This window comes from Sinohyriopsis cumingii, chromosome 2 (genome assembly GCF_028554795.1).
Source record: "Sinohyriopsis cumingii isolate HCF-2022 chromosome 2, ASM2855479v2, whole genome shotgun sequence".
Taxonomy (NCBI): domain Eukaryota; kingdom Metazoa; phylum Mollusca; class Bivalvia; order Unionida; family Unionidae; genus Sinohyriopsis; species Sinohyriopsis cumingii.
In genome coordinates this window covers 75,159,340-75,185,788 of record NC_142962.1, presented here as the reverse complement: position 1 = coordinate 75,185,788, position 26,449 = coordinate 75,159,340, and the positions used below count along the sequence as shown (strand labels likewise).

At 38.9% G+C, this 26,449-nt stretch overlaps 1 protein-coding gene and 1 long non-coding RNA gene across 3 annotated transcripts in view; one reads left to right on the top strand and one right to left on the bottom strand.

Moving 5' to 3' along the window:
- Positions 1 to 26,449, bottom strand: part of LOC149805202 (uncharacterized) — an 81,645-nt gene that overhangs the window by 23,599 nt on the left and 31,597 nt on the right. The gene's annotated exons all lie outside the window — the stretch shown is intronic.
- On the top strand, positions 1,340 to 24,776 carry LOC149805205 (uncharacterized). Of its 2 annotated transcripts, none has more exons than XM_089948364.1 (5): positions 1,340 to 2,302; positions 4,271 to 4,441; positions 20,388 to 20,580; positions 22,338 to 22,953; positions 23,961 to 24,776. In XM_089948364.1, the coding sequence occupies exons 1-5, from the start codon at positions 1,963 to 1,965 to the stop codon at positions 24,171 to 24,173; spliced, it is 1,533 nt and encodes a 510-aa protein (XP_089804490.1). In that variant the 5' UTR covers positions 1,340 to 1,962; the 3' UTR covers positions 24,174 to 24,776. The 2 variants fall into 2 exon arrangements, with proteins under 2 accessions (XP_089804490.1, XP_089804498.1); XM_089948372.1 differs by having other exon boundaries at positions 1,341 to 2,302; positions 22,398 to 22,953.

The following is a 26,449-nucleotide window of genomic DNA, read 5'->3' as shown; positions in this document are numbered from 1 at the left end:
AATCCAATTTATTCAATAATTTGACAAAAACAATAGTATGTTAAAAAAATTTGGGGACCAAATTTTGCTGGGCCGGAGGGACATATTATAGGGCTAAATTTAGTTATTTCAGGTGCTATGGTATTTATATTAGTTTTAGAAGGAAAGATATATTTGTGTATAAATTTTCTAAATTCTCTACATACATTTAATAACAGTATGTCTATGATAGAGGAGTAACTCTACAGTCACAGTTAGATTTAGAGGCAGAGATTTGGGGTCAATACTAGGTTACCAGCAGCTATTCAAATGCTATGGTGTCAAGTTACAGTCCAGAGAAATTGAAACAAAGGAGTCAGTAGAACAGTTGGAAGATGTGTTTGTAAAGCTAATTAAAATCAATTATAGCAAGTTTGCCATAATGCTTAAACATTAAAATTAGTGACCATTTGAAGGGAAATTTGAATCTCTTTTAGTAGGTATAAGGTGCTTAAAATAGAGTTGAGTAGTTTTAGTTTAATTTTGAAGTAATTTGCTCAAAAGGATAAAGTTTACAAGTAATTTCATATTCAAAATAATATTTTTGTAAATTCTAACACACAGCATCAGTGGGAAAAGAGTGTGTATGGAGAGTACATATATGGCTTTATTTTGGATTACAAAATTTAGATTCTGTGCATTTTGATATGTAGATTAGAGTTAGATAAAGGGTCTGCACCTAACACAATCAGACCAGAATATTAGTTTAGAATAGGTCTTCAGGGAATGTTTTCTCTGAAGTCCGCTAGGATTGTTTAAATAACCAGGTCAAACATAGTGCAGGGAGTCAGCATGAAGAACTAGGGGCAACATACTTCATTAAAGGTAGAAAAAGAAGAAACCCTCTTGCTTGTGACTAATTCCCCATAGCGCAGTGACATCAGAAAGGCGCTACTACATATTGCTTTAATCTTTTTAAATATATTTATAATATTTGCAGTCTTTATCCAAATGGGGTTGGAGAGTGCTAGTCCCCCCTCTCTTGTGCTCTATAGAAAGTTTCCCTCTTGACGTAGTGGGTCTTAAAATCCCATATGTAATTAATAATCTCCTTATCTAGTTTTTCTAAACTTGTATTTTCTATGTCCATATACTTGGTAATACAATTTATATTCGCGTATATGTACGTTTTGGCCACTTGGGCCCGTTCCATTAGACATAATGGCGTAAGTGCCCATGTGTTCACATTCGTTTCTAATTTCTGTTTCATATTTTTATAGTTTTCTTGTTCTTCTCTTATCCCAAAATAAATGCCCAATGCATTCGCTCTTTCTTTAATTAGGTGTGGTGGTAATCCTGAGTGATTTCCTCTCTAGCTCCCTATTTTCAGTATTTCATTTTTTTCATGATTTATTTATGACCCAGAGGCCTTACCAAATTTTTCAAATTCCTTCTCTAGGTGTTTAAAGGAATTTTGGTCTTTAATAAAGTTCGTACAATCTTCTGCATGCTGTAGCATTTTTATTTCGTATTTTACATTTTTAACTGTAATACCTTCAATCTTCCTATTAAGTCTTATTCTTATACTTAGAATTTCAATTGCTGTTACGTATAATAGCATAGATAGCATTCCACATAGTCTGGAGTTATGTTTTCAACAGTCTCGTGATTTAAAAGTGATATTTTAAAAATAACATACGAAAGTGATTAAATATGTTGAATTGGAAATAACACCGTAATATTTAGCATTTCTCACAATTATTCACTCGTTGGTCCAGGAAAAACGCTTTATCCACATGTAATAGCTTCACTACTTGCGATGAATGTGTGATTTTATAACTATTGAAACATTTATCACTTCCAGTTCATTGCCTCTTCAAATCAACACAATTCCATTGCCTGAAATGACAAATGAACACAATCGACTCTTAAGAAAGTTTTGCCATTCTTGATAATGGGGTACTTTTGAATTCCATTTCACTCTGATGATATGTTACCACAAAAATGTATTCTGGCTCAACAGGATTGGTGTCGTTAGTAAACTTTATCATGGAAGAATTGAGAAAGTGTAAAAAGCGCATGTCAAATAGAATGGAAGCAGAGAACATTATAAGGACTCAGGTACGTGGAATTGAGATTTTAATGGAGGACTCCCTGCAGGATGTATCAGTGCCTGTCGAAGTGATTGAGCTACTTGGACAAGCTCGTAGTATCCTTGATAAAACCGATATCAATTCTATGCCAGTCAGCGAAGACCACCGGTACAGGGCGTCGCAAGTCTATACTGGGCATAGGGGCAGACCTCTTTATGACATAAGAAAGGAACAACTACAATTTTTCATCGGTAATTTCTTAACTCAACTGACACACTAACATGCTGTATATTATATTTACATGTTCCATTGTTATCCCCTAACACATAAGCAGTGTTTACTGCTTCCAACTTCTTTTTTTTCTGATGTTCATGCACAATATTTGATAATGCTTCCGTATGCAAGCAAATGATTGAGGTGTCATTTTTAAGCGTTGATAGTTTTCAATATTGTAAGACATGACATTCTTTCTTGAGTATCATTATCTGTCCGTCTGGCTAAATGATTTCGTTATCCTGAATATTATAAGGTATCGGGATTTAAGCTGTTTATGCAATAACACTTAGGAAATGATAAATGGTAAACATCAGTTAGGTAATACCACTGAGTATATTATTCGCACACCACCCCGTTTGTTTGTACCTCGTTACAAATTTTACAATAAAAAAGTATCAAGAACATAAAGATGCACGAAATTAAGTAATTTCATTCACTGATTTATAATTTCTAACTTACAGTTGATAATAGTTCCCTAACACTGCGGACCCATTGGCATTTCAAATCAAACGTACGCTCTCGATATAAACAAGCGACAGATTGCTCACTGACCTTTTCTGGTTTATAGAACGGTCCATTTCATTAAAAATGTCTATGTTTAATATTTCGTGACCAAACTGAGCAAATAAAAAGGACAACTCTTGTATACACGTTAGAGACATGTAACACCAAAAATGTCCGGAATTACTGAAATTATCAAAGACGGTGAACTACATTACCCCTGTTGCTTAAAACATAGACTTGCCTATGCAAATATGGCGACTATGTTACTTACAAAACTCCCGTTTGATTCGAAACGCCTACAAAATGACAGTGCATGGCACTCTTTGACAATCAGGTTAGAAATTATGAATTGAATGACTAAGTTTTGTGAATTTTTTTATATCCTTGATGCGTTTTCGTTTTAACATCTGTGTGTGTGTGTGTGTGTGTGTGTGTGTGTGTGTTGGCAGGTTTGCAAATAAATGGGAGCATGTACGAATATTTTAGTCCTTAAAGAACCATGTATTGAAATTTAATATATAGTACTGTCAAAGACTTCACATGATATTCTACAATCGATACTTTTACAACGGTACATTATAAGAGAAATTTTGTTTTCTTTGGTTTGTTTGCATGATTCTTTATTCCACATGATATATATATATATATATATATATATATATATATATATATATATATATATATATATATATAGTCATGTAGTGCATTTTTTCAAAATTAATTGAATTATTTCATAACGCAAAACTTTCCTCAAGTAGAAAGTATAAAAAGATAGGATATTATTAGAAACATATATCCTATGCGTCTCAAAATAACCATTGCTTTTATTTTCGTTTTAATTAAATAATATTTTTATTACCAAATGCTGTAAAACATTATTTTTTTTAAAAAAAAATCTGTCTGACAGTTTATATTCATATGGTGTTTGCATCACGTTATAAAACATCACACGTGATTGGGCAATCTCAGCGTGCTTTGACCTCATGTCTTTTTATTGACGTCATCAGTTTTCATGCATCAGAATTACACGCGCAGTTTCAACATTATTATTTTCTTTTACTGTTTGAAACTTCATTCGATGGGTATTTGGAATACAAGTTAAGTGGCTACGACTTCAGCGTGTAAGAATAAATATACTATATACCTTATGATATGTGCACACGTTTGCCCAAGAACTCAGATGATTTTGAACCATCGTGATCGCGCTCGGGCTCAAAACGTCTTCCTGGTGCAAATTTTGTATTATTATACACATATAATTAAAATGTGTCTATAGTGACTGTTAATGCTTTTTATACGCTGAAATTTTGTGTTTTAGACATTACTAACCGATTTATATTCTCTCTATTATATCCACATAACATAAACCTTTATATGGAAAATCTTTCTCGTGCTTTGGAAAATTATTTGTAATCACGTCTGTATTAATTTTTCTCCAGAAAATTACTTTACATCAGGAGATATGGCAAGTTTGCTTGGGGTAAGCAGGAGAACTGTAGAGCGGAGACTAGCAAACTTCCGCTTGACTCATGGGATACGATTCAGTGATATAAGTGATAATGAGTTAATATCGATGGTGCATTCAATAATCAACAACTTTCCTCGTTCAGGTAAGAGTTCTTTTTCTTCAACTAAATGACTTCTCTGTGTACAGTAAAATAGTTGTAATTTATGTTCATTGATGTGTATATTGTTATATCAGTTTTGAAATTTTTATTGGGGATGGGGCTTTGCTTTTCCGCAACTGTTTTTAAAGATCAATTAACGACTCTAACTTTGTAGTGACTCCTGGTCATTTTTCCATACAGCGACTTTGCCCAACATAGCCCAAGCGCCGACTAAAAGATATTTCGGCATGGGGCTCAAACTGTAGATAATAACTGACGTGTGTTAAAAACTCTCATTTTTATTTGCAACAAGAATGGTATTTAAACAGATGAAAACATGATCAGTGCTTTCATAAACTGTGCCGATACCGTTTAACTGCCGGTGATTGTCATAGACTAACAAGTGCAGTTCGATTTGCATGTAAAACGAAATCTTGGAAAGCTTAAAGGCATTTAACTGTCTTGAAAGTATTGGTCCGAAGTTAATCAGATTCAACAAACAAGCGATCTTGCATACATTTATCCTATCATATTTCAAATTCAGTCCAGTGGCCTGCTACTTCTGCAGCGACCTGAACACTACTAAGCTTGAAAAATACAACAACAAAAGCGTGCTTATAGGTGTGAGTATGATTATTTACACAAGCATTTATCATTAACTCTTAAGGCAAAACTGACAACCCTGAAAGTGTGCAACTTAGGTCATGACTTTAGAGACTTTCAAATTCTGAATAAGTGTGTGCTTCCCAATGTTTGGATAATTTTATATGTTTTAAGAATATAATAAATATTTGTTTAGAAATACAATTTTAGATAGTGAATTATGTTAATTGCCCCAACATTGAAAACCTCATTGCATGGCAAACAAATAGTTTATGTATGCAACTGTCATTCTGTGGAATGAGCTACCGAATCACCTAAGAGACCAATCACATTTTAATTCATTTAGATCCTTAATTATATCCTGGAATGGAGCAGCAGGGGGGGCGAATCCGACATTTTGTCCAAACGTCATTTGGCTTAATTAATACTTTCTGCACTCAGCGGATCCGGTGTCGTCAGCGCCTGGTAAAAAAAAAACGACGTCGTCGTCGAGGGGATCGTCCGGACGTCATTTGGTTTAATTAATACCTTCTGCGCGCCGATCCCCAGCGTCGTCAGCGTCCGGTAAACACAGCGACGACCGCGTCGATGTCATCGCCCCCCCTGCTGCTAAGTGGTTATTTACAATTTAACCGAATATTTGGTCAAGTCCGATACGATATCGTGTCCGAGGATCATGTAAATTTATCGTTACAAATCCATGTGGGGTCGACTGAGCATGACTAAAAAAGTTTCGAAAAACATTAAAGTCCATGTCACCGCCGCACCATGTCTGCCAAATATTTCGTAGCGTGTGTGTATCAACGCCGTTGAATACAGCAAGAATATTACAGTTGTCTCTGATTACTTTTGGAATCTGAGTGTATCGTTGAGTGACATATATCACGCCAGTGTTTTTATGCCTGCCTCTGGAAAATATCCTAGCTGGTTTTTTTTGATTGTCTAACATAACATCATCGTACACGACTAGATTGTTAACGTCGCCATCAATATCATCGATACCTGGCGCATCATTGATATCCGTAATAAACTCGATGACATTTTTTTTAGCGATCGCTGATGCATTCTCGTTGAAATCTTTCAACACCTCGTAGCATCGTTGATCATCTACGCTAGGAGCAACCAAATACAACTTATCCCACTTCATCCATCTCATTATTAAATTGAGTAACAATTGCGTCTTGCCGGATCCAGATGGTCCGATGATAATCATCCGGATCGAGTTTGGTAACGCTGCAACATGCTTAACTGGTTCTCTTGTTTTAGTCGCTGAAAAGTCAATTATATTCATGTCTCTATACATAAATTATGGATCTATATTGTGTAAAGTGTAGAGTGCGTACTGGCACAAATGATATGACAACCGTTACAACAAGAAATAACAGATCGGCGCTTACTGGCAAGTGTGCACAATGCGGTATAAAGAAATTTAAATTTATTTCTATTAGACCCGGAGATGTTTTAAAAAAAAGCGAGGAGGTGACATCGCAGCCAAGTTATCAAAACTCCCCGGAACCCCGTGGGCAAAGTATCCAGGAGAAAAACACCTCCCAGGATATAGCTACTGTGGCCCCGGAACGCGATTAGATATCAGACTCGATGATCAAAATCAGCCCAAACCCGGTGAGTATCCAATAAACGCTATCGATAAGGCGTGTCATGCTCATGATGTTGCTTACAAAAGTAGCGATCTGCAACAGCGTCATATCGCGGACGTAAAATTAATTCACGCGTTAAATGCTATTCCTGATAAATCCTTCAAAGAAAAATTAGCCTCATGGTTGGTAAAATCGGCTATGAAAGGTAAATTAATGATTGGAAGCGGAGCTTCTCGCGCTGGTAATTGAAAACGCTAGCGTTTATAATAACAACATGGAATCCATCTATTATTCTCCGAGAGGATACTGGAAGGGGAAGGCCGCAATTGGTAAGCTTGCAAGCGCTGCAAAAGTAACGAGGGCCACTGCGGCTAATTGGTTATCCAAACAGGCTATATGGCAAATCTATCTACCACCGCCTAAACAAATCAACTTCTCGCGCTTTGATGTCAGCGTACCTAATGAAGTTCATCAGGCTGATATACTATTTCTGCCGCATGACAACGGTTACAAATACGCGCTAACCGTAGTTGATGTTGCGAGTCGATACAAACAAGCGGAGCCGTTGAAAACAAAGTCAGCAACTGAAGTAGCCGCTGCGTTTGAAAGAATTTATCGAAGAGGTCCTCTGCGCTGGCCAAATCTATTACAAGTTGATCCCGGTAGTGAATTTCGCGGCGCTGTTCTATCAACGCTGAAACATCATAGCGTCGCGATACGACGAGGTCATACTGCGCTACATCGTGATCAGGCAATTGTTGAACGATTCAATCGGACTGTCGCTGAACGGTTATTTGGATATCAATACGCGAAGGAATTCATCCAAGAAAAACGATCTCGTGAATGGGTCAAAAGGTTGCCAGGCGTAATTGCAGCGTTAAATAACGAGATTACCCGAGCAATCAACATGAAGCCCAGCGACGCGATTAAAAAAAAGTATATACCCGGAAGATCAAAAATAGATAGCGTTTCCAAGCCGATTCTCGGCGATGTCACTGTTAGATATCTGTATGAACCAGGAGAGCTTGAAGGCGGTAAAAAAAGAGCTACTGATCCTATCTGGAGTGTTACCACGCATAACATATCAACGATAACACGATCAACTAATAGACCACCGATCTATAGACTGGATTCAACTGCCCCGCAGCGGGGGTTTACACGCGAGCAACTACAAGTGATACCTGACGACACTCAATTGCCCCCACGTGGTCTTAACTAGCGCCGTTGCGTCTATTGCACTCGAGACAGGTCAACCTCACATTGTTTTTGACATGACCGAGACTGTTATCGATCCTGTCCACGGTAAATTGGCGAGCGTCTTTATCCGAATAACGCCAGCGCATTACACAATTACAACTCGCGCAGTGATTATTCTGTTGTTGTCGTAACGCAATTATTAATTCGGCATCAATATCAAAACGCCGCTGTTTTTTTTTATCCTGTTGGCGGTAACCCGAGAGTTTTCTATCAATGACGCTTGCATCGATGATGTCGTTGTCGTTGGTGACTCCGTCACTGACTCCGTCAATAATAATTCTTCGAAGCTGATTTATCCTCCGTACTCGGGACACCGCAAGATAGACTAGATTTGACCATTCGATGCGATTATCAACTATCCAAACAATTGTGTCCGTGATAGTTAGTCCCTGCGAGGAATGTATTGTTGTTGCGTATCCTAGCGTCCACGGGGATTTATTAGCACGTAGCGCGTCCTCGACGACGCTGATATCAACGAGCACAATATCATTCAGCACGAGAATTTGTTTTTCTGTCCGGCCTGGAATTTCAACTTCAATGTTCTGCCGCCGTGTATCCGCGGGTCTATAACATAACGGCACTGGGCGCGTTGGAAACTTTTCCTTATGCAACGTAAACAACTTCCGCTGAAGTGTGTCTCTGACTATCTTTCTACTCGCTACAATCAAATCGTTTGGTCTCCATGTTTCCCAGAATTCATTTAACGGCGTTTCCGGAATCACCTCGCGGATTATTTCACATTGAATTCTATCCGGTTGTAATCTGATTAATTTTTTAACCTCGCGCAGTTGTTCATCAAGTGCTCGGTAATCAGTATCGGTTTCTTCATAATAGTCCACAAAACCCTTTAACCAATCATGTGGGCCCTCGCCGACAAATGGTGGTGGTTGGCCATGGTCGCCACACATGATCACCGCTGTATTCGCGAGCAGCAACCAATCAAGAAACATTTGTAAAACATCTAACGAAACAGTACATATTTCATCCCAGATGATAACCCCAGGAATAAATCTTTCGCCCATTCGATCAGGAGTCCACTCACCGCCGCTGTATCGAAAAAAGCTGTGATAAGTAACGGCGTCAACATTTCGTTGTTTTATCTCTCGCGCTAGTCTATGGGTCGGTGTAAACACGATTATACTTGCCCGCGTTCGAAATAATTCAATTGCCCGAGTCGTTTTTCCCGACCCGCCACAGCCGCTTAAATAAACTGTTTTGTGCCTACAAATTGGATCAGAACACGGTGGTGCATTAGACCATTCTGATAAATTATCACCGCGTAAGTAATTGTTTTCAACGGTGACATCCGCTGACGGGGAATAATCGCGTCGTATTTCATTTTTAATTCTCCATGTACCCCAACTCTCGTCCGGACTAGTAAACTCGGCTACGTTTTCCTTATACGCTACGTCAACATAAAACGAATCAACGGCTACTCTAACCGCGGTGTCGGGGAATCTATTTATCATCGAGAATAAATTGATAGCGGCGTAACCCAGCATAGACGCCCTCAAATGCGGGTATGCCGGGCTGTCTCCATCGCTGTAGGTAACAACTGTACCCAACCTTGTTCCATTGGACAAGAAAGCTGTTTCGCAGTTCACGTATCTATTTTTCGCCACTGCGTCCTTGATTACGAAATCATATTCTGCGTCATCTATAATCAGCCGTGAGCAATATCGTTTGTAGTCGCAGTTTTTTTCCACCTTGTGTGAACTTACCGATTATTCTTCTACCGAGATCTTTTGCCTCGTGGTTTCGTTGGTTGAATATCTTTTTGGACCATTCGACGATATATTCCTCGTCGGCATCGATGTGTTTTCTGGATTCGTCAATTATGCTATCTAGACGCTCTGGTTCTGGTAACCAGACTTCAGTCTGCGCCCGGTATGATATAATCGCGTCACTGACAATCAACGAAATTAGCATTTTACAATCAATCATATACCGTAGCAGCGCTATTGGCAACCACTTCTTTTCAGCCATGTGTCTACCGATCCAAATTTAACAACAGCGATGAAGTCCTCCCGCGAACTCAAATGATACTATGCGAGCGAATCCGGTTAAATCAAAATCAGGCAGTGGTCCATTAATAGCAACACGAGTCATTTCATGTTTGGGGTGTCCAAATCGTTTGAAATACTCAGCGGCGGATCCATACCCGAGAAAACTCGCTGGATAACAGGCAACCATATCAACGGAAATCATAGCGTCGCGGTTGTATTTAGTGTTCCATAGTCCACCGTGATAGTATTCCAAACAACTGGATTGTACATCCGGTAGAAATTCCTTGCGCGTTGGACTCCACGCATTTTTCCTCGCTGCAACATGAGCCGCAACCGATGGAATCGTAAAACAATTTGTTAGCAGTTGTTCATCATGCTCTTCAAATTCCATGGCGGTTTTTTTCATCCTGTTGTGAAATGCTTCAGTGCGATATAATTCACCGTTTGGTCTTACAAACTGATCAAAGGTATCAGCGCTGCGAAGTAACCACACTGATACAGGGTCGTTTTTACACAAATAAGCGATAGCATCAAATAGTTTCCTCTCCGCGAGAAAACCATCTTGTATAAATTCCCCCGGGATATACTTTACCGTTCTATCCCGTGGAAACACTGTGATCGCGGGCGTCCATGCGTGTTCGTTATGATCAATAATTTTGATTGGGGCCCCATTTGATCTGTACTTTGATTCGTATAATACTTCACCGGTTATCGTTGTAACGGTTATTGGAAATCTCAACGACGTTTCTAATCTCGCTATGTCGCTGATGGTTGCTCCACGCTCTTTTACGGTTAGTTCCCACTGGTTGATTTTGCTACGTCGTAAATCAGTCAATTTGTTTCCTCGACACGCATTTGCAAAATGCTCTATTACTCGTTCTGCTACACAATTTATCCCCGTTGACTGTTTCATTGGTTTCAGTTTTCCGATATCAGGTTTCTTATTTAACGGGTATATTCCATAAACAACTGCTGTTTCAGGATACGCTCGTTCATAGTATGGTCTGTCAATTCCGGTTAACAGCCCCGGCTTGGAGTCGCGGCTAACAATGACTGTTTTCTTGTCGCTGAGAACTGGTTCAAATTTATCACGTATGATCCAATCACCTGATTCCACCCGGACAATGAATTTTACTCTGAAGAAATACTTTTTACCGTCAAGTTGTGATATTATCGTTGCTGCGCGGTTGTCGTTCATGGTAGCATCAACAACGCCATCAATTCGAAATGTTGACCAACTATGAGATGCGCCATCACGCTTGAATTCATTGATACAATCGCGTATTTTACTCAACAGGGTTCTATCGTTTATTAACGCTTTTGGTGTGTCCTTGAGGACTCTATCGAGATTGAACTTAATATTTTTCCAGGGCTTAATTGCTGCTAATCTCTCGAACTCATCCATATAATTAAAACAAGTATTTAAATGAAAGAATATAGTATAATGAATCACTGCAAATGGTTGATGATTGGGTCGACAACCCCGTGCAATAAATCATGTAGAGGTGAATTCTGCGGGTACCATTTACAAAGCGTTCGTAATGGTTCTCTTGGCCCCCTCCCGTGCTTGGTTTGCCACGTCGGTGTAAGAGGAAAATCGCAGTTGTGTATCAATTGTGGCGTAAAGCGATACAGAGAGTTAAAACGCTATTATGACAAGCGAATTAAAAACGCCGTCATTGACCCTACCGCTGACTTCGTCATTAAAACCCCCCAAGACTACGTTGAAAGATTCATAATTAAACCAAATAATAAATTAGACAAGTAGTATTATTATACAAATGGACCGAGAATTTCAGCCGCATCCCCTGCTCGTCAATTACGAGGCATCTCGCGACGGCATTGTTAGAAATCGTAGACTGAAGAAGCCGGTTGGTACCGTAAATAATCACGGGTATTTGATATTTGGTGCCGGGGGGAAAATTTATCTTGTTCACAGGGTGGTATTTGAAGCATTTAACGGACTGATCAACGACGGTCTCGTTATTGATCATATTAATAATAATAAGACTGATAATTCTCTTACAAACCTGCAAGCCATCTCTCAGAGTGAAAACAATAAAAAAGGCCAAACTGGCAAGTTTTCAAAGCAAGCAAGGGGCGTCAAATCGTTTGATACGTCAACGCACGAGGAAAAAATATTTCAGTCGATGAATGAGGCAGGAAAATATTTCGATATTTGTAGAGCCTCAGTTCGAGATGTTGCAGAGAATATAACTAAAACAGCGATCTCAAAAAAGACGGGCCACAGAATTCGATTTTTATATATAGATACGAAGTCACCGGCGCCCATGGCGCTGACGAAGTCGCCATGACAGTGTGAAACGTTATTGTCTGTTCCGGAAGAAAACGAATTATTAAACACCTTCGGAATTGATACACGGGGTTTTCATTTTTTTTTATTTAAAAACAAGATGTTTTATAGGAATAATGAATATCGAAGACATCAATAATATATTAGCCGAGATTTCAAAATTAAAAAATCAAGGAATTGAATTATCTGATGGTCTCGACAGTGAAAAAATATTATCCGATTACGAGATTATTAACGAACAGTCGAAACGGGGGCGTTTTACCCTGGCCCGCGAGTACTTTTTTATAAAACGATTACAACATACGATCAATGAAAACTTGTACCACAATGACACAAATGCATTCATTGGACTATTCACTGCCGTTGAAATAATACGAAAAAAACTTGGACGTGTTTATGAACGACGCCGGGAGATTTCTAGTAAGATCAAAAACATTAGAAGGATTATAGACGAAAACTGCGGCGGGAAATTAGAAATTGCTTCGCAATTGCAATAATGGTAGGCGAATCACTTACTACTCGGCTAGCCAGAGAGCGGCTAGCGGCGCTTAAAAAGTTCATACCGTTACGAGACAGGGTCCGAGAACAACTTCAAACGCGGAAGCAACTACAAACCGATTTTACTGTTGGAAGCGAACAACTCTTTGCCCCGGTAACTAAAGCGACCAAAGATGTTACGGCGGCAACTGTGCCCGTCCTCGACGCGCTTGAAAAGATAGCGGCTCAGACCGAACAAACAAAAAGGTCTTTAGAAACACTCCCTGCAAAAATAGCGGCTGCTGCAACACGGAGGCCACCACCACTCGCTATAACCGAACCACAAGAACCTTATGTTACAATGGCCGACGAAGAAGAACTAGGTGCTACCGCAAGAGAACCAGAAGAAGAAATACCGGAAGAAGAAATACCAGAAGAAGAAAAAGAGAGGAATATACCCCGTAATGTACTTAAGAAGAGCACAAGGGATAAAATTAGAGGCTTCAGCGGGGGGGGGGGGGAAGAATTAATTGATTTTGCCGCCAACAATTTTGCTAAGAGCATACGAGATAAGGAGCATATCAATAGCGGCTACGAGAAAAATATAAAGTCGTTAGGGGATTGGACAAGAATGGTGTATTTGGCGAATAAACACGAGAATGAATTATCACATCGTGGTGATCCCGATTACGACGCATTCCACAAGGAAGTTGAAAAAAGGGTAAAACAAAAAAAAGGAAAAGGATACTCTGTTGGCAAAGAATCCTACGGCGTTACCTGTCCTAACAGTGTTCTCAGTGATATATCACGGCTAGAGGTACTAATCGGAGGAAAACGAGCCGGAAATAACTCTCCGGAAATAATCAATGAAGCCGCTGATATTTGCAAGCGGTTATTTACGGGCGGTATCATGGACGTTAGTGCGTATCGAACGCTCATAGACGAACTCGTGGATGATTAAAAAAATTATCGTTTTGTTAATTTTGACCGTTTTTCGAGGACAAAAACCCCAGGAAATCATTTAGAGAAAATCGATGTTTTTGCTGAAAAATCGAAAAAAAACGACTATAGGCAACAAAAAATGACCAAAAATGACCAAAAATCAAGAAAAAACCGGAAAAAAACCGGATTTTTATCGAGGGCAAAAACCCCAGGAAATTTTGATAAAATTTATTCCGGTTTTCCACACGGCGGTGGGAAAGGGGGGGGGGGATCAATCACTGGTGATCACAATCACTAATTGAAAAACCGGTGTTTTTATAATAAGGATGATCATACACTACAACCACGATAAACCAGTACTCGTCTACGTGGTAAACTCGCGATTGCCTGTTTACCGCGCGTACTATGGAGATGGTCTCGGTAGCACCATTGCGGGTTTATTTACAAGAATGGCTCCAAAAGTAGCGCCGTTAGCCAAACAATTAGGAATGAAGGCTATTGATGTTATTCGTGATAAGGGTATTAGTGCTATTGGAGATGTTGCCGGAAAGGCGCTTTCTGCAGCAAAGGACAAACTAATGTCGCTGGTGAGGAGAAAAAAACAGAAACCACCGGTGATGCCATCAACGACAGTGATGCCTGCGAATGTCAGTAAAGTAATAAATAACGCCGTGGAAGAAAAACTAGCGTCGTTGGTAAACAATAATCAAGATGACATCGCAAACATAATAGCGGGAAGTGGTTTTAAACCACGACGATGATTTAGATGCATCAGCGTATTATTAAATAAAATGTTTAAACGAACAGCTGATCCGGCGTTTGATATGGACGCACCAGTGCACAAGGATGATTCTGTCCGTAATTATCAATTTTACTCCTATCATGCAGTACAACCCGACATACGATCGCGAATTGAACTTCAAGTCCATGATACCAGTAAATATTTTTTACCGTGTGAAGCGTTTATTGAAATCGAAGGAGAACTTGTAACAGAGGCCGATACTCCTGCTGTACCAGCACCGTATCCAGATGGTACCAAAGTTGGCTTAGTCAATAACGGCGTAATGGCGCTATTTGAGAGCGCAAAATATCTCATTGACGGGCGAGAGATCGAGTCTATAGAACGCGATGTTGATGTTGCTACAACAATAATCGGGCTAGCAAGATATTCCGACGATTATACAAGATCAGCGGGTCCATCTATGATGTTTGCAAAGGATACTAAAAACACTGCTGGAAACTCGCAATTTGTGGTAAGACGACCAAGAAATAATGCTAATAACGCTGATGCTGATGTTGAGAATATGATTATAAACAGCGATCCTAATTTTAACATCGGAGCTGCAACACGCATATCAATGTTAACAGGGGCGCGTAGATCTTTCTCATGCGCGATTCCACTGCATCATATATTTGGATTTTGTAGGAACGTGCGAAAAGTTATCTACGGAGCAAAGCATACCGTGGTGCTTGTGCGAAAAGGCGATGATAGAAATGCAATTTGGAGAATTCCAGCGGATCCTGCAAATCCAAATAATGACCCTGGTAAAGTCGTTTTAACTAAAATATTATTGTGGATGCCAGTAATGACTCCATCCATTACCACAGAGGCACGATTGCTATCCTTTATGGAGCAGGGAGGAAAATCATTACTAAGTTGGTTAACAACAACAACAGATACTAAGCAATCAAATATCAATGGTATATTCACATGGAACCTGGCATCACAACAAGGCATTTCGGCTCCGCGTCATATATTTGTTGCGTTGCAGGATATGACGAGAGTTGATAATCAATTATTCAGCCATATGATATTTGATCGATTAGGCGTTACTGACGTCTCGCTGAGAATAAACGGCCAGCAGGAACCATCCGAGGATATACAACTTAATTACGGTCAAAACCATGTCGCACGTGTGTACCATCGGTTGCTGTCATATATGAGTCGTGATCAAAACGTCGACACTGGTTTGCAAATATCACAATATGATTTCAAAGAACTATATCCGATCTATTACTTTTCGCTGGAACATCTTGATTTAACAAGACAGTCCGTCGTTGATATACACTTCCGAGCTAATGTAACTCGCGGCGTTATTGCTAATTATAGAGCTATTGCTGTCATCCTCAGCGATAAATCAATGCTGCTAGAAGGTGCTGGCGGACGAATGAGAATCGTTGATGCGCCAGTGGAAAACATGTAATTGAAAGCACAAAACGCGTTTACAATAAAATGTCGTATAGTGTCGTCAGTGTAGAGTTGACTGATGGTCAAGTCAAGAAATTACGATCAAAGTCGGCTAAACAATGCGGAACCACAATAACGCTGAAGCCGTCACAGATGGCAGGTGGTAATCATAAGATATCGTTGACGGTGCGTCAAATAAAACATTTCAATAATGTGATGAAGAATAAAAAGGGTGTTCAAATAGATTTTTCAGCCGCAGCAATCAAAAACATGGAAAAGACCGGTGAGATATTTCCGCTGTTAGCTGCGATTCCAGCGTTGATTGCCGCGGCCGCACCAGCAGTGGCTAAGGCGGCGGCGTTAGGAGCCGTTGGTACCGCGGCAGGAATGGCATTGAAAAAGGCAACCGGGAAAGGCTATAAAAAAAAACGACCCGTAGCCGGAAAGGGTCTAAGACTACCGGGGACCCCGTATTCATGGTACTCGGGAAAGGGTCTAAGACTACCGGGAACCGTTTATTGACTCAGGAGTCAATGACTCCCATGTCTAATTTTGATTTAATAGACGCCGCAAACGCGCTAGCGATAAAAAAACTTCAGAGGTGTTTTTATGAGGGATCAATTACCGGCGGCGCCAAGGAATACTGAAACCGGCATAATTAACCTCGATGGGTCCTCCGGAGCGGGAACTCATTGGGTTGCGTACGCGATTGATCCGCGTGCGATCGTCTATTTTGATTCATACGGGTTAGCCCCGCCAAACGAGTTCATGCGGTATATCCGGGCGTGTTCAACCCGGGCGTTTTATTCCACGTTGCCAACATAGCAGTTAAGCGACCCGCCGATATGTGGCCGTGAGGTATTGAACGTACTCGCGGCGATTTCATCATCGCGAAAACCACCTCATGTAGTTGTAAACGAATACACGAGTGGGGTCGTAGAGGCCGGGCGGGTTAATTAGAAACGCCGTTTTTTTTTACAATAACGATGATTGATATTTGGGGACGACCGGTTTCGGCGCTGAAAGAATCCACGGAAACGCTCGCCACCGATGACATAAAAAAACTAATCGAGGATGAAATCGCTGATACGTTGAATTTAACCAGTGTTGACCCAGGTGAAATAGTCGTATTTCAAGACCGCCAGGGTAAATTGAAATCCAGTAATGTGTCGCTGGATGACGTTTTAATACGACAGCGTGATGCCGCCGAGGACACTATCGCGTTGTATACCGGCGACGGACGACTCAAACCGGGTGAACATATATCGGCGGTAACATTAGTCAAAGACGGTTTTATAAGGTTGGGTAGATCGGTGACCGAACTCGACGCGCAGGTGAAAAAATCTGCCACCGAGGTGAAAAAATCTATCACCGATATACAGCTTACTACCGCTAGTTTTTTCGGGACCCCGACGGTAACCGAACTGAATATTACAACAATAAGGAATACTATTTTGGATTTTGCAACGCTGTCGGGCCAATTTTACACGTTGCGAAAAAATGTTAACAGGATCGATGACAACTTTGATAAATTCTTTGGTAAAAAAAATACCAAGCTGGATGAAATCACAACAACTATAAATGATATCACTGCGTATGGACAGGAAATAAAAACAATCAAAACTGATGTTGCAGCGAACAAAGGGAGTGTAGACGTGCATGAACGGGAAATAGAAATAATCGGCGCTAATGTTGCAACGATCATAAATAATGTAGACTCGCATACAGGGGAAATAGGAACGATCAAAACTGATATTGTAGCGAACAAAAGGAATATAGACGCGCATACACAGGACATAATGACAATCAGAGCTGATATTGAAGCGAACAAAAAGGGTGTAGACGTGTATAGAGGGGAAATAGGAACGATCAAAACTGATGTTGCAACGAGCAAAAGAAATATAGACGTGTATGGACAGGAAATAAAAACAATCAAAACTGATGTTGCAGCGAACAAAAGGAATATAGACGCGCATACAGGGGAAATAGAAACAATCGAACTTGATGTTGCAGCGAACAAAAGAAATATAGACGCGCATACAGGGGAAATAGAAACGATCAAAACTGATATTGTAGCGAATAAAAAAGGTATAGACGTGCATGAACAGAGAATAGGAACGATCAAAACTGATATTGTGGCGAACAAGAATAATATAGACGCGCATGAATGGAGAATAGAAACAGTCAAAACTGATGTTGCAGCGAACAAAAAAGATGTGGACGCGCATACACGGGAAATAGATACACTCATTACTAAGGTTGCAGCGAACAAAAAAGATGTGGACGCGCATACACGGGAAATAGATACACTCATTACTAAGGTTGCAGCGAACAAAAAAAATGTGGACGCGCATATACAGGAAATAGATATACTCATTACTAGGGTTGCAGCGAACAAGAATAATATAGACGCGAATTTGCGGAGAATAGAAATAATCGGAACTGATGTTGAAGCGATTAAAGACGGACTACCGAGAGTAGCAGAGCAATTCGAAAAAATAAAAATCCCTCATGAGAACATCATCAACACAGTATACACAATTCGGCATGGATCATTCGATTGGACTCCTACACAGAATACAGTAAATACTACCGCAACTGTTAAGGGCATTTATCGATTGACACTGGTTTCAATGATGCAGTTTAATATATTATCGTCGAGTTCATCCGGGTTTAACAATACAATATCAACAATTATAGACAAGAACGCAACTGAACAGTTTACAATTTATGCCGTTGATGGAAATTTAGCCCGGGCAAACATCACATGGTATGTGGAATTTGTAGCGAATCTAAGTAATTAAAAACACTAGCTCTTTTAGAATAAAATGACCACCAGGGTAATTGAATCAGAGGTATCACCGACGTCACATCAATATCGATTCGATACCGCAAAAGAATTCTCCGCGAATTTGAAAACGCTTTCCGAACAATACCGCGCAAAAATAAAAAAATACCGCAGAAAAATAACCACCATCGACGCGGTCGTGTACTCGGTGTCGGGTATAGTAGCTGGCGCCGGTGTTATTTTATCCACGGTGACCACGATAGCCCCGATCGCTGTTCCAATCGCTGTCTCCGCGATGACAACAATTGCTGGAGTCGCCAACGCAATCACTAAAAAGATATCATCGTGTTTTCAGAAAAAACTCAACGAGTATACAGTAAAACATCAAATAGTATCCGACGCGTACTCGAAATTATCCGGGTTGATCTCGTTATCGATTGATAATTTGTTCGTATCCGATGTTGAATTCTCCACGATGGTCCAGTTGTATAGCTCCGCGATGTCAAAAATCGAGGATTTTCAACTGGAAGCCGGAACCACCTGGTTGTTGAAATTAGACACTAAAAACAACGAATACTAATAATGTCGCTGAACCCCGAAGGGTCTCAATTACTTCAGCGGATCGCGGAGAACACCACTCCGGTACAAACAAATATGATATCGATAACGTCAACGAAGCCAGAATTCAGTGTGAACTTCCCGTCGCCGGTTCCAGTGAAGGAAATAGCGCTGGCAAAATTGCGAGTATATCACAGTTGGCCTAATATCCGAGCGGACGCATTTAACGGACAACAACCTAATAACTCGCTGGTTTTTGCATGGACAAATAAGCCCGATGGGACCCCAGACTGGAATGAGGTTACAATACCAACTGGGTCATACCAAATAGAACAAATCAATAAGGAATTTCAACGCAGGATAAAATCGATCACAGGAAAAGAATCAAAAATCGCTATTACGGTTCATGAACCGACGTTATCGTCGACGATTGAAATAAGCACACCGGGGTATATGGTTGATATTTATAACAGTTCAATAAGAACCATACTAGGATGGCCTAAGAATCCACCCGCGGACGCCCCCCCATCAACTATCCTCAGATACGATAACGGAGATGGTGGTAGGCATATTGCTCCATACAACGTAAATATTGCATCGGTGATAGCAATCAATCTGGTGTGTGATGTTATCGAAGGGAGTTACCAGGTGGATACCAAGCAATCAAATCAAGCTCAACAGGGGTATATCCTTTATTCGTTTTCACCAACAGCCCCTCCGGGATTTTTGATCATTGAGGGTCCGATTAATCCGGTCTATATGCGATGCCATAATCGGTTTTTAACGAGAATTAATTTTAGAATTACCGATCAGTCAAATAACCTAATTGATCTGCAAGAGGAGGAGTTAGTGATCACTCTGTTTGTAAGATCATAGCAGCAGGGGGGGCGATGACATCGACGCGGTCGTCGCTGTGTTTACCGGACGCTGACGACGCTGGGGATCGGCGCGCAGAAGGTATTAATTAAACCAAATGACGTCCGGACGATCCCCTCGACGACGACGTCGTTTTTTTTTTACCAGGCGCTGACGACACCGGATCCGCTGAGTGCAGAAAGTATTAATTAAGCCAAATGACGTTTGGACAAAATGTCGGATTCGCCCCCCCTGCTGCTAATGGTACCGACTGTAAATGTTATATATGCAAATAAATAAATAATGTTTTTTTTTTTATGAAATCAATGCTTGTAGTCATGTTTTAAATACATGTTTCTTTAGGTTTAAAGACAATCGAAGATCATCTCATTTCACAAGGTATCCATGTACAAAGAGAGAGAATAAGGAGAGCAGTTAGAACTGTAGATCCGGTTGGACAACAACTGAGGCAGTTACGGTGTATACAGCGAAGGGTTTATTCAGTTCCGTCCCCTCTTGCCTTGTGGCATATGGATGGCAATCACAAACTGATACGGTAGTGTTCCACTCAGTTATATGACATGTGCTAACAATAAAGTTGTGTGTAATCTCTAATTCTCAGTACCCAAAGTTTTGTTAATTTAATTTCCTAGGCTCCGAAATCCTAAAATTAAGACACATAATTTTACTCCAAATTTTCTATATCTTAGCATCTCCAAGATAAAACCTTCAATTCTAAACACATTTTATTGGAAGGAAAAAAGTTACAGCATAAAAAATTCAATCAGTTCTCTTAAATAGTTCGGACGTATAACATGAAAATTCGGCAAGGACATCATAACATCAGATCAATCAATGGCAGTTAGTTACTTGTTAATGTAAGTATTATTAACGATATTCAATTCATGTTGATCTTGGACGTTGATGGTGATTAGATAAGGGTAAATTTGGTGCTTATTTTCCCGATTTTTACAAGTCTATCATGTTGGAAATGACATATAGTAGTGGGTCAAGTTGATGAAATAACGCATATACAAATAATCTCTCAGACATGTTTTGTTCCTCGTGTGATCTTGTCGTGTTATATGATATTCATATTAATTGCTTAATGTGCGCAGATGATTTGATAATATATGCATCTAAAAGTAATGGCTTGCAAAATGCCGACGGAGACGGTGTCTAACTCTTTAACACTAACACAATTTGAGGTAATATTTCATGAAGTTGGTAAACTTATCAATAATTGGCAATTAAAATAAAATTAATTGTACTGAGGCTAGCAGAACATAATAATTATTTAATGCTCTGGTAAGCTTGAATATTTTTGTCGAAGTAAAAAGTAGCCATCGCAGACAAATGCGAAGGTAGGGGGCTAAATTTATAAACTCTATTCATCAACCTATTACAACTTACGATCATGAAATTTGACATAATAGACTCTGATTGATGTAAAGAGGTTAAATGACATGAATGTTTATGACTAACTATTCATTAGGATTTTGACATTTTGTTTTTAACATTAAAACTTTTAGCAGCATCGAGTTAGGGGAGTATTTCCATCTCATATGCAATGTTGAACACATAATGCCGGGTACATCTATCGGAACACCTAAAGGACTCCCTTGCATACAAATGTGCACATGAAAACACAAAACAGTGACACGACTATATAGTGCAAGATTCTAACAAGCTTAATCAGATATTTAGGATTTGAACATGTTTGGGAGATAAATATTAATAAGCTTGGAACAGAAACAGCTTCAAACATTGGTACAGTTGAAACTCGCGGTTGTCTTACAGTTATTATTCCAAGAGATGCTAAATATTACTCCATTTGTGTAAACAAAGCAGAGGCCGAAAAACATTTTGCCTGCATTGGTTATAAATATAAAGACAAGAGAGAAATATTATTTCATATTTTTGAGGAAACTGGGTTTGATATTCATATGGACATCAATAAGTTATTTGGTCATTTAGTATTCATGTTTAATTAAGATATGACACCAATAACTATGAATCTTACAAATATCTGAGCAATACAATGTTTAATAAGAATGAATCAAGAATGTGTTGACATTCAGTTGCTTAGCAAACTTTATAGGAACACTTGGAGATTTTCTTCAGTTATAATGCATTTCTTAGCTACTTTCAAATATCTTAATAACGTGAGTTTACATTTAACACTTATGTATGTGGAGTGTAAGGTATGATGGTCGACATTCGAGTGTGAGAGATCAAGCAATGTGTTAGTGATCTACTTTATATTAATAATAAAACGCGCGGTGTTATCATTGTTATATCCATCTCTTGCAGGAAAGCAATTCATTTTCTTGTCTCATATAACGTGGAAAGCGATATACATATATTCTGCAGATGGCGTTTTGTAATACACGGATGCATCGATGGTTTCACAAGACTTATTGTCTACCTAGCTTGCAACTGTGATAATAGAGCTTCAACAGTTTTAAACCATTTCACTGAAGCCGTTTCCAAATGGGGCCTTCCTTCCCGAGTGAGAGGGGACATGGGTGTGGAAAACCGTGAAGTTGCTCAGTACATGCTCTCATACCCTCGTCGGGGCCTTAATAGGGGAAGTTTTCTAACTGGAAAAAGTGTCCATAATTCGAGGATAGAGAGGCTATGGCGTGATGTGTATAATGCTGTGCTTTCTTTATTTTATGAGCTTTTCGTATCATTGGAAGTCAAAGGCTCTTTTGATCCAGATTCGGAGAAATATGTCTTCTGCTTGCATTATGTGTACAGAAATGTGATAAACGACAGACTATTCCAGTTTATGAATTCATGGAACAATCATAAACTGAAAACTGAGAACAACAAGACTCCCTGCCAGCTATTTATACTTGGACTGCAGCGTATATTTAACGAGAATCAAGTAATTGCTAACGAATACTTCGAAGAATTAGATCAGGTGAGAAGCTTGTCTCATTTTAAGCAATGTGGCCTATTGTTAAAGAAAAAAAAACAGAAAGACTGAAGAGATTTGAAACTGGGCACTATACAATCTGCACGTTCCTTAAAATACCTACCATTATTTTATCAATGTCTCTGTGTGTGTGTGTGTGCTTCTAATTAGCAGTGTATTTGATTACCAAAGTCGTAACAAATGACTACAACTTCACAGTGTGCTACTTCGTTAAGTGGAAAGTACCTGTATTTTCGAAATATATTCTATCAAGCTCATAAAACATACCAAATTTACAATCAGCGAAACATTACAATAACAATATAAAGCAAAATTCCATGCATGCCAATATAAATAGCATTTAAAGGACATCTGATTGTAACATTTCTGCTTTATATAACTTAACAGACAGTATTCGACAAAATTTTTAGAATTTCAGAAAACTGTTTGTCCAATATCGAGGAACAATTTCTTTTAGCACGGAAAACTTTCGGGCCCCGAGTGGCCGAGTGGTCTAAAGCGCTCTTCGTTACGGATCACTGCCATCTCACCTCTGTCTGCGGCGGTTCGAGTCTAAGATTCAGCCAATGTGGGCATGTGAGAAAGCTTGCCAGTAGCTTCTCGTGGGTCGGTGGTTCTTTCCGGGGTTTTCCGGGTTCTTCCTCCACCATTAATACTGGCCGCCATGTATAGCCTATCGTGCTGAAAAATGGCGTTAAACCCCACAACAACAACAACAACACGGAAAACTTTCATGAGTTTACCATGCAGAGACCAAATTACAAATTTGTTTATTGCCGGCTCTGCAAGACAGTATATGCTATTCTCTTAGCCTAACATTTGTTGGTGATATTTGGAAGTTAGAACTGAGCCACCGTAGCTCATTCTCTTAAACGAATTCATTTCTTAAGAGCCAAACTTAATTGTGTCTTTGAATCAGTTTTTTTTAACTATAAAAAATGAATGAATACATTGCAGACAAAATTATTATTAGTATTATTTTCTTCATTTAGGACGCTCTACCAGAGTATGGAATGGATTTAGATGCACCGTTACCTGAGCCAAGTGATGAAGACAATATCGACGTGCCATCAATAGAGCTACGTAATGAGGAACAGTTGCATTCTTTCAATGCCAAAATGCGTGGAATTCACGTAGCTGACCTTTCTGACATTGAACCATATTTGCATGCTTTAGATTCTGTAGATGAGGTTTTGGAAGTTTGAAGTCGATAATTCATGTACTCTACTACATTTCCGTTGATTATGTGGGGCGATTTTACTTTCTGCAATTGCTCAAAGCAGTATCTTGTCATCAGTGACAACTTTCTTTCATTCCTCCATTTGTAATTAAATTCATCTTAACTCCCTATTTGTAAGATTACAAATGTATTAATAACATAATCTTTGTTCGTTATTAAATAGACTGTGATCCAATACAGCTCTATGTTTAAAATAATAAATGAATAACTTGCGCAAGACTTCGTCAACTGAAATCTGAGTATCAAATCTACTCCTAATAGGTATGTCCGACTGTACTAAAATCTAATTAATAGTCTTGATAGTTTTTGTATTATAAAGATCCAGTAAGCGGTAATAGAACATGCTTTTGATTTAATTCAACTGAAATCTCCGCAGAGTACGCATCTTACCTGTATTTATTCGTATTTATACAAATTCTGTCAGTATTATCAAGCATTTTTCTGTGTAATTCAGGGATGGCACTTTCCGTTCTGTTTGGTGTATATTTGTAATCCTCCATGATTGATTCTATGTACCCTGATTTTTGTCTAAGTTAATTTCAATCAATGAAAATGTCACTTAAGCCGAGTGGAGGCAGTACTTTAATAAATAAATACAAATTAAATAATGTATTTATCAACTGAAAGTTGTGTTCTAGTTCTATCTTTTAGTTTCTTTTAAGTGTAATCATCATAAATGTAATGTGTCCTCTTGTAACTAAACGTAAAATGCGTCAATCTTTCTTAGCAGCTATGTCCTCGCGCGTTTCTCCGAGAACCTAATTAAGTGCCGACCGTGTTTTGATAACTGACTTGTGGTGCATTGAACGAAAAGCTGGCCTCCTTTGTATTATCACGTTAATTATGTCTTTTGAATCAAATAAAAGAGGTCGAATAAAAGAAAAGTTAAAAGGCACAAAAATCCTATAAACTTAAAATCTAGATCCCGGTCGTATGTCATGTGAACTCGCTTCATTTGAATAATCGAACACTGTTATAAATGTTATCGTGTATGTAACATAAACTACCTTAAATTAACAGACTCTTTCATAACTGTTATCAAAGATAGCAATGCAGCCAAGCGAAATGAATACTTCGTAAAATAAAGAGCTTGTTTTCACAGATACGGACCATTGTGGGCAAGCGAGTTTCAGAGAATTTTTGAACTGGCACTTAGAGATATCCTCAAGGATGATAAGAAGTTTCATTAATACTTCCAATGAAATCACGACATCAATATTGTACTAATTGAACAATACAAAAAATGAGTTTCGACATAGAAGATCGTTTCACGAAATAAATGACGCGTTTTTTTATTTTGTTTTTTAAAAAAGGATTCTTGTTTGGGGGTATATCAACATTTAGTCTAGTTCCCTGCTCTGTGGACTCCCGATTTGGCAGGATACTATTAAATACCACTATGGGAATTAGACTCATCAATAAAATAAAATGCATTGACGTGTTACACAGATTTTTCACGTGATGGTTGTTGAAACCAGCTGGAACGATCTTTTACAAGTTGGACATTTTGAAAATAAATGTTATGTATACAAAATAACGAACAACTTCATTAGAAAAAGCGCGTTATTAAAAATTGTTATCGACGTGATTGTAAAATGAGGATTCAGTCAGTAAGTTTCAACAATTTTTGGAGGTACCTCGGTAACTCGCGCCCTCGCTTATAATGCGGTCTATGTTTGTGGACTCTGTTGTGTACGAGTTATCGAGTTATATATATATATATATATATATATATATATATATATATATATATATATATATATATATATATATATATATATATATATATATATATATATACTGCTATGTCCGTCTCACATTAAATTATACCTATATCGTTACGTATATATTGTTTTTTTCCTTTTTGGTGCATTACTTAAGATTGCATTGAAGGTACATTAATATATGCTGACTCATTTCAAAATCAATCTTAATAATGGACCTGTTTACAAGTTTGGGGTAATTTCACATTTGATGATTAAGCCTGATGAGCTCTGTCGCAGTGAGAGGTATTGTGAAACATGTGAAATGGGAGGTGTTGATAGATAGATCTATATCGAGTAGGAAATTAATTCAACGTAGAGCCTTAAAGTGTATACAAGGTATAGGAGTTGAACAATGAATTCATTCCGATTTTTCTTTGTTCTTATTTAATGTTATTCTGCAGATATATTTAATGTTTTGTCTAGATATAATTTGAGAGTTGGATTACTCATCAAAATTACAAAGATCTCATTGACT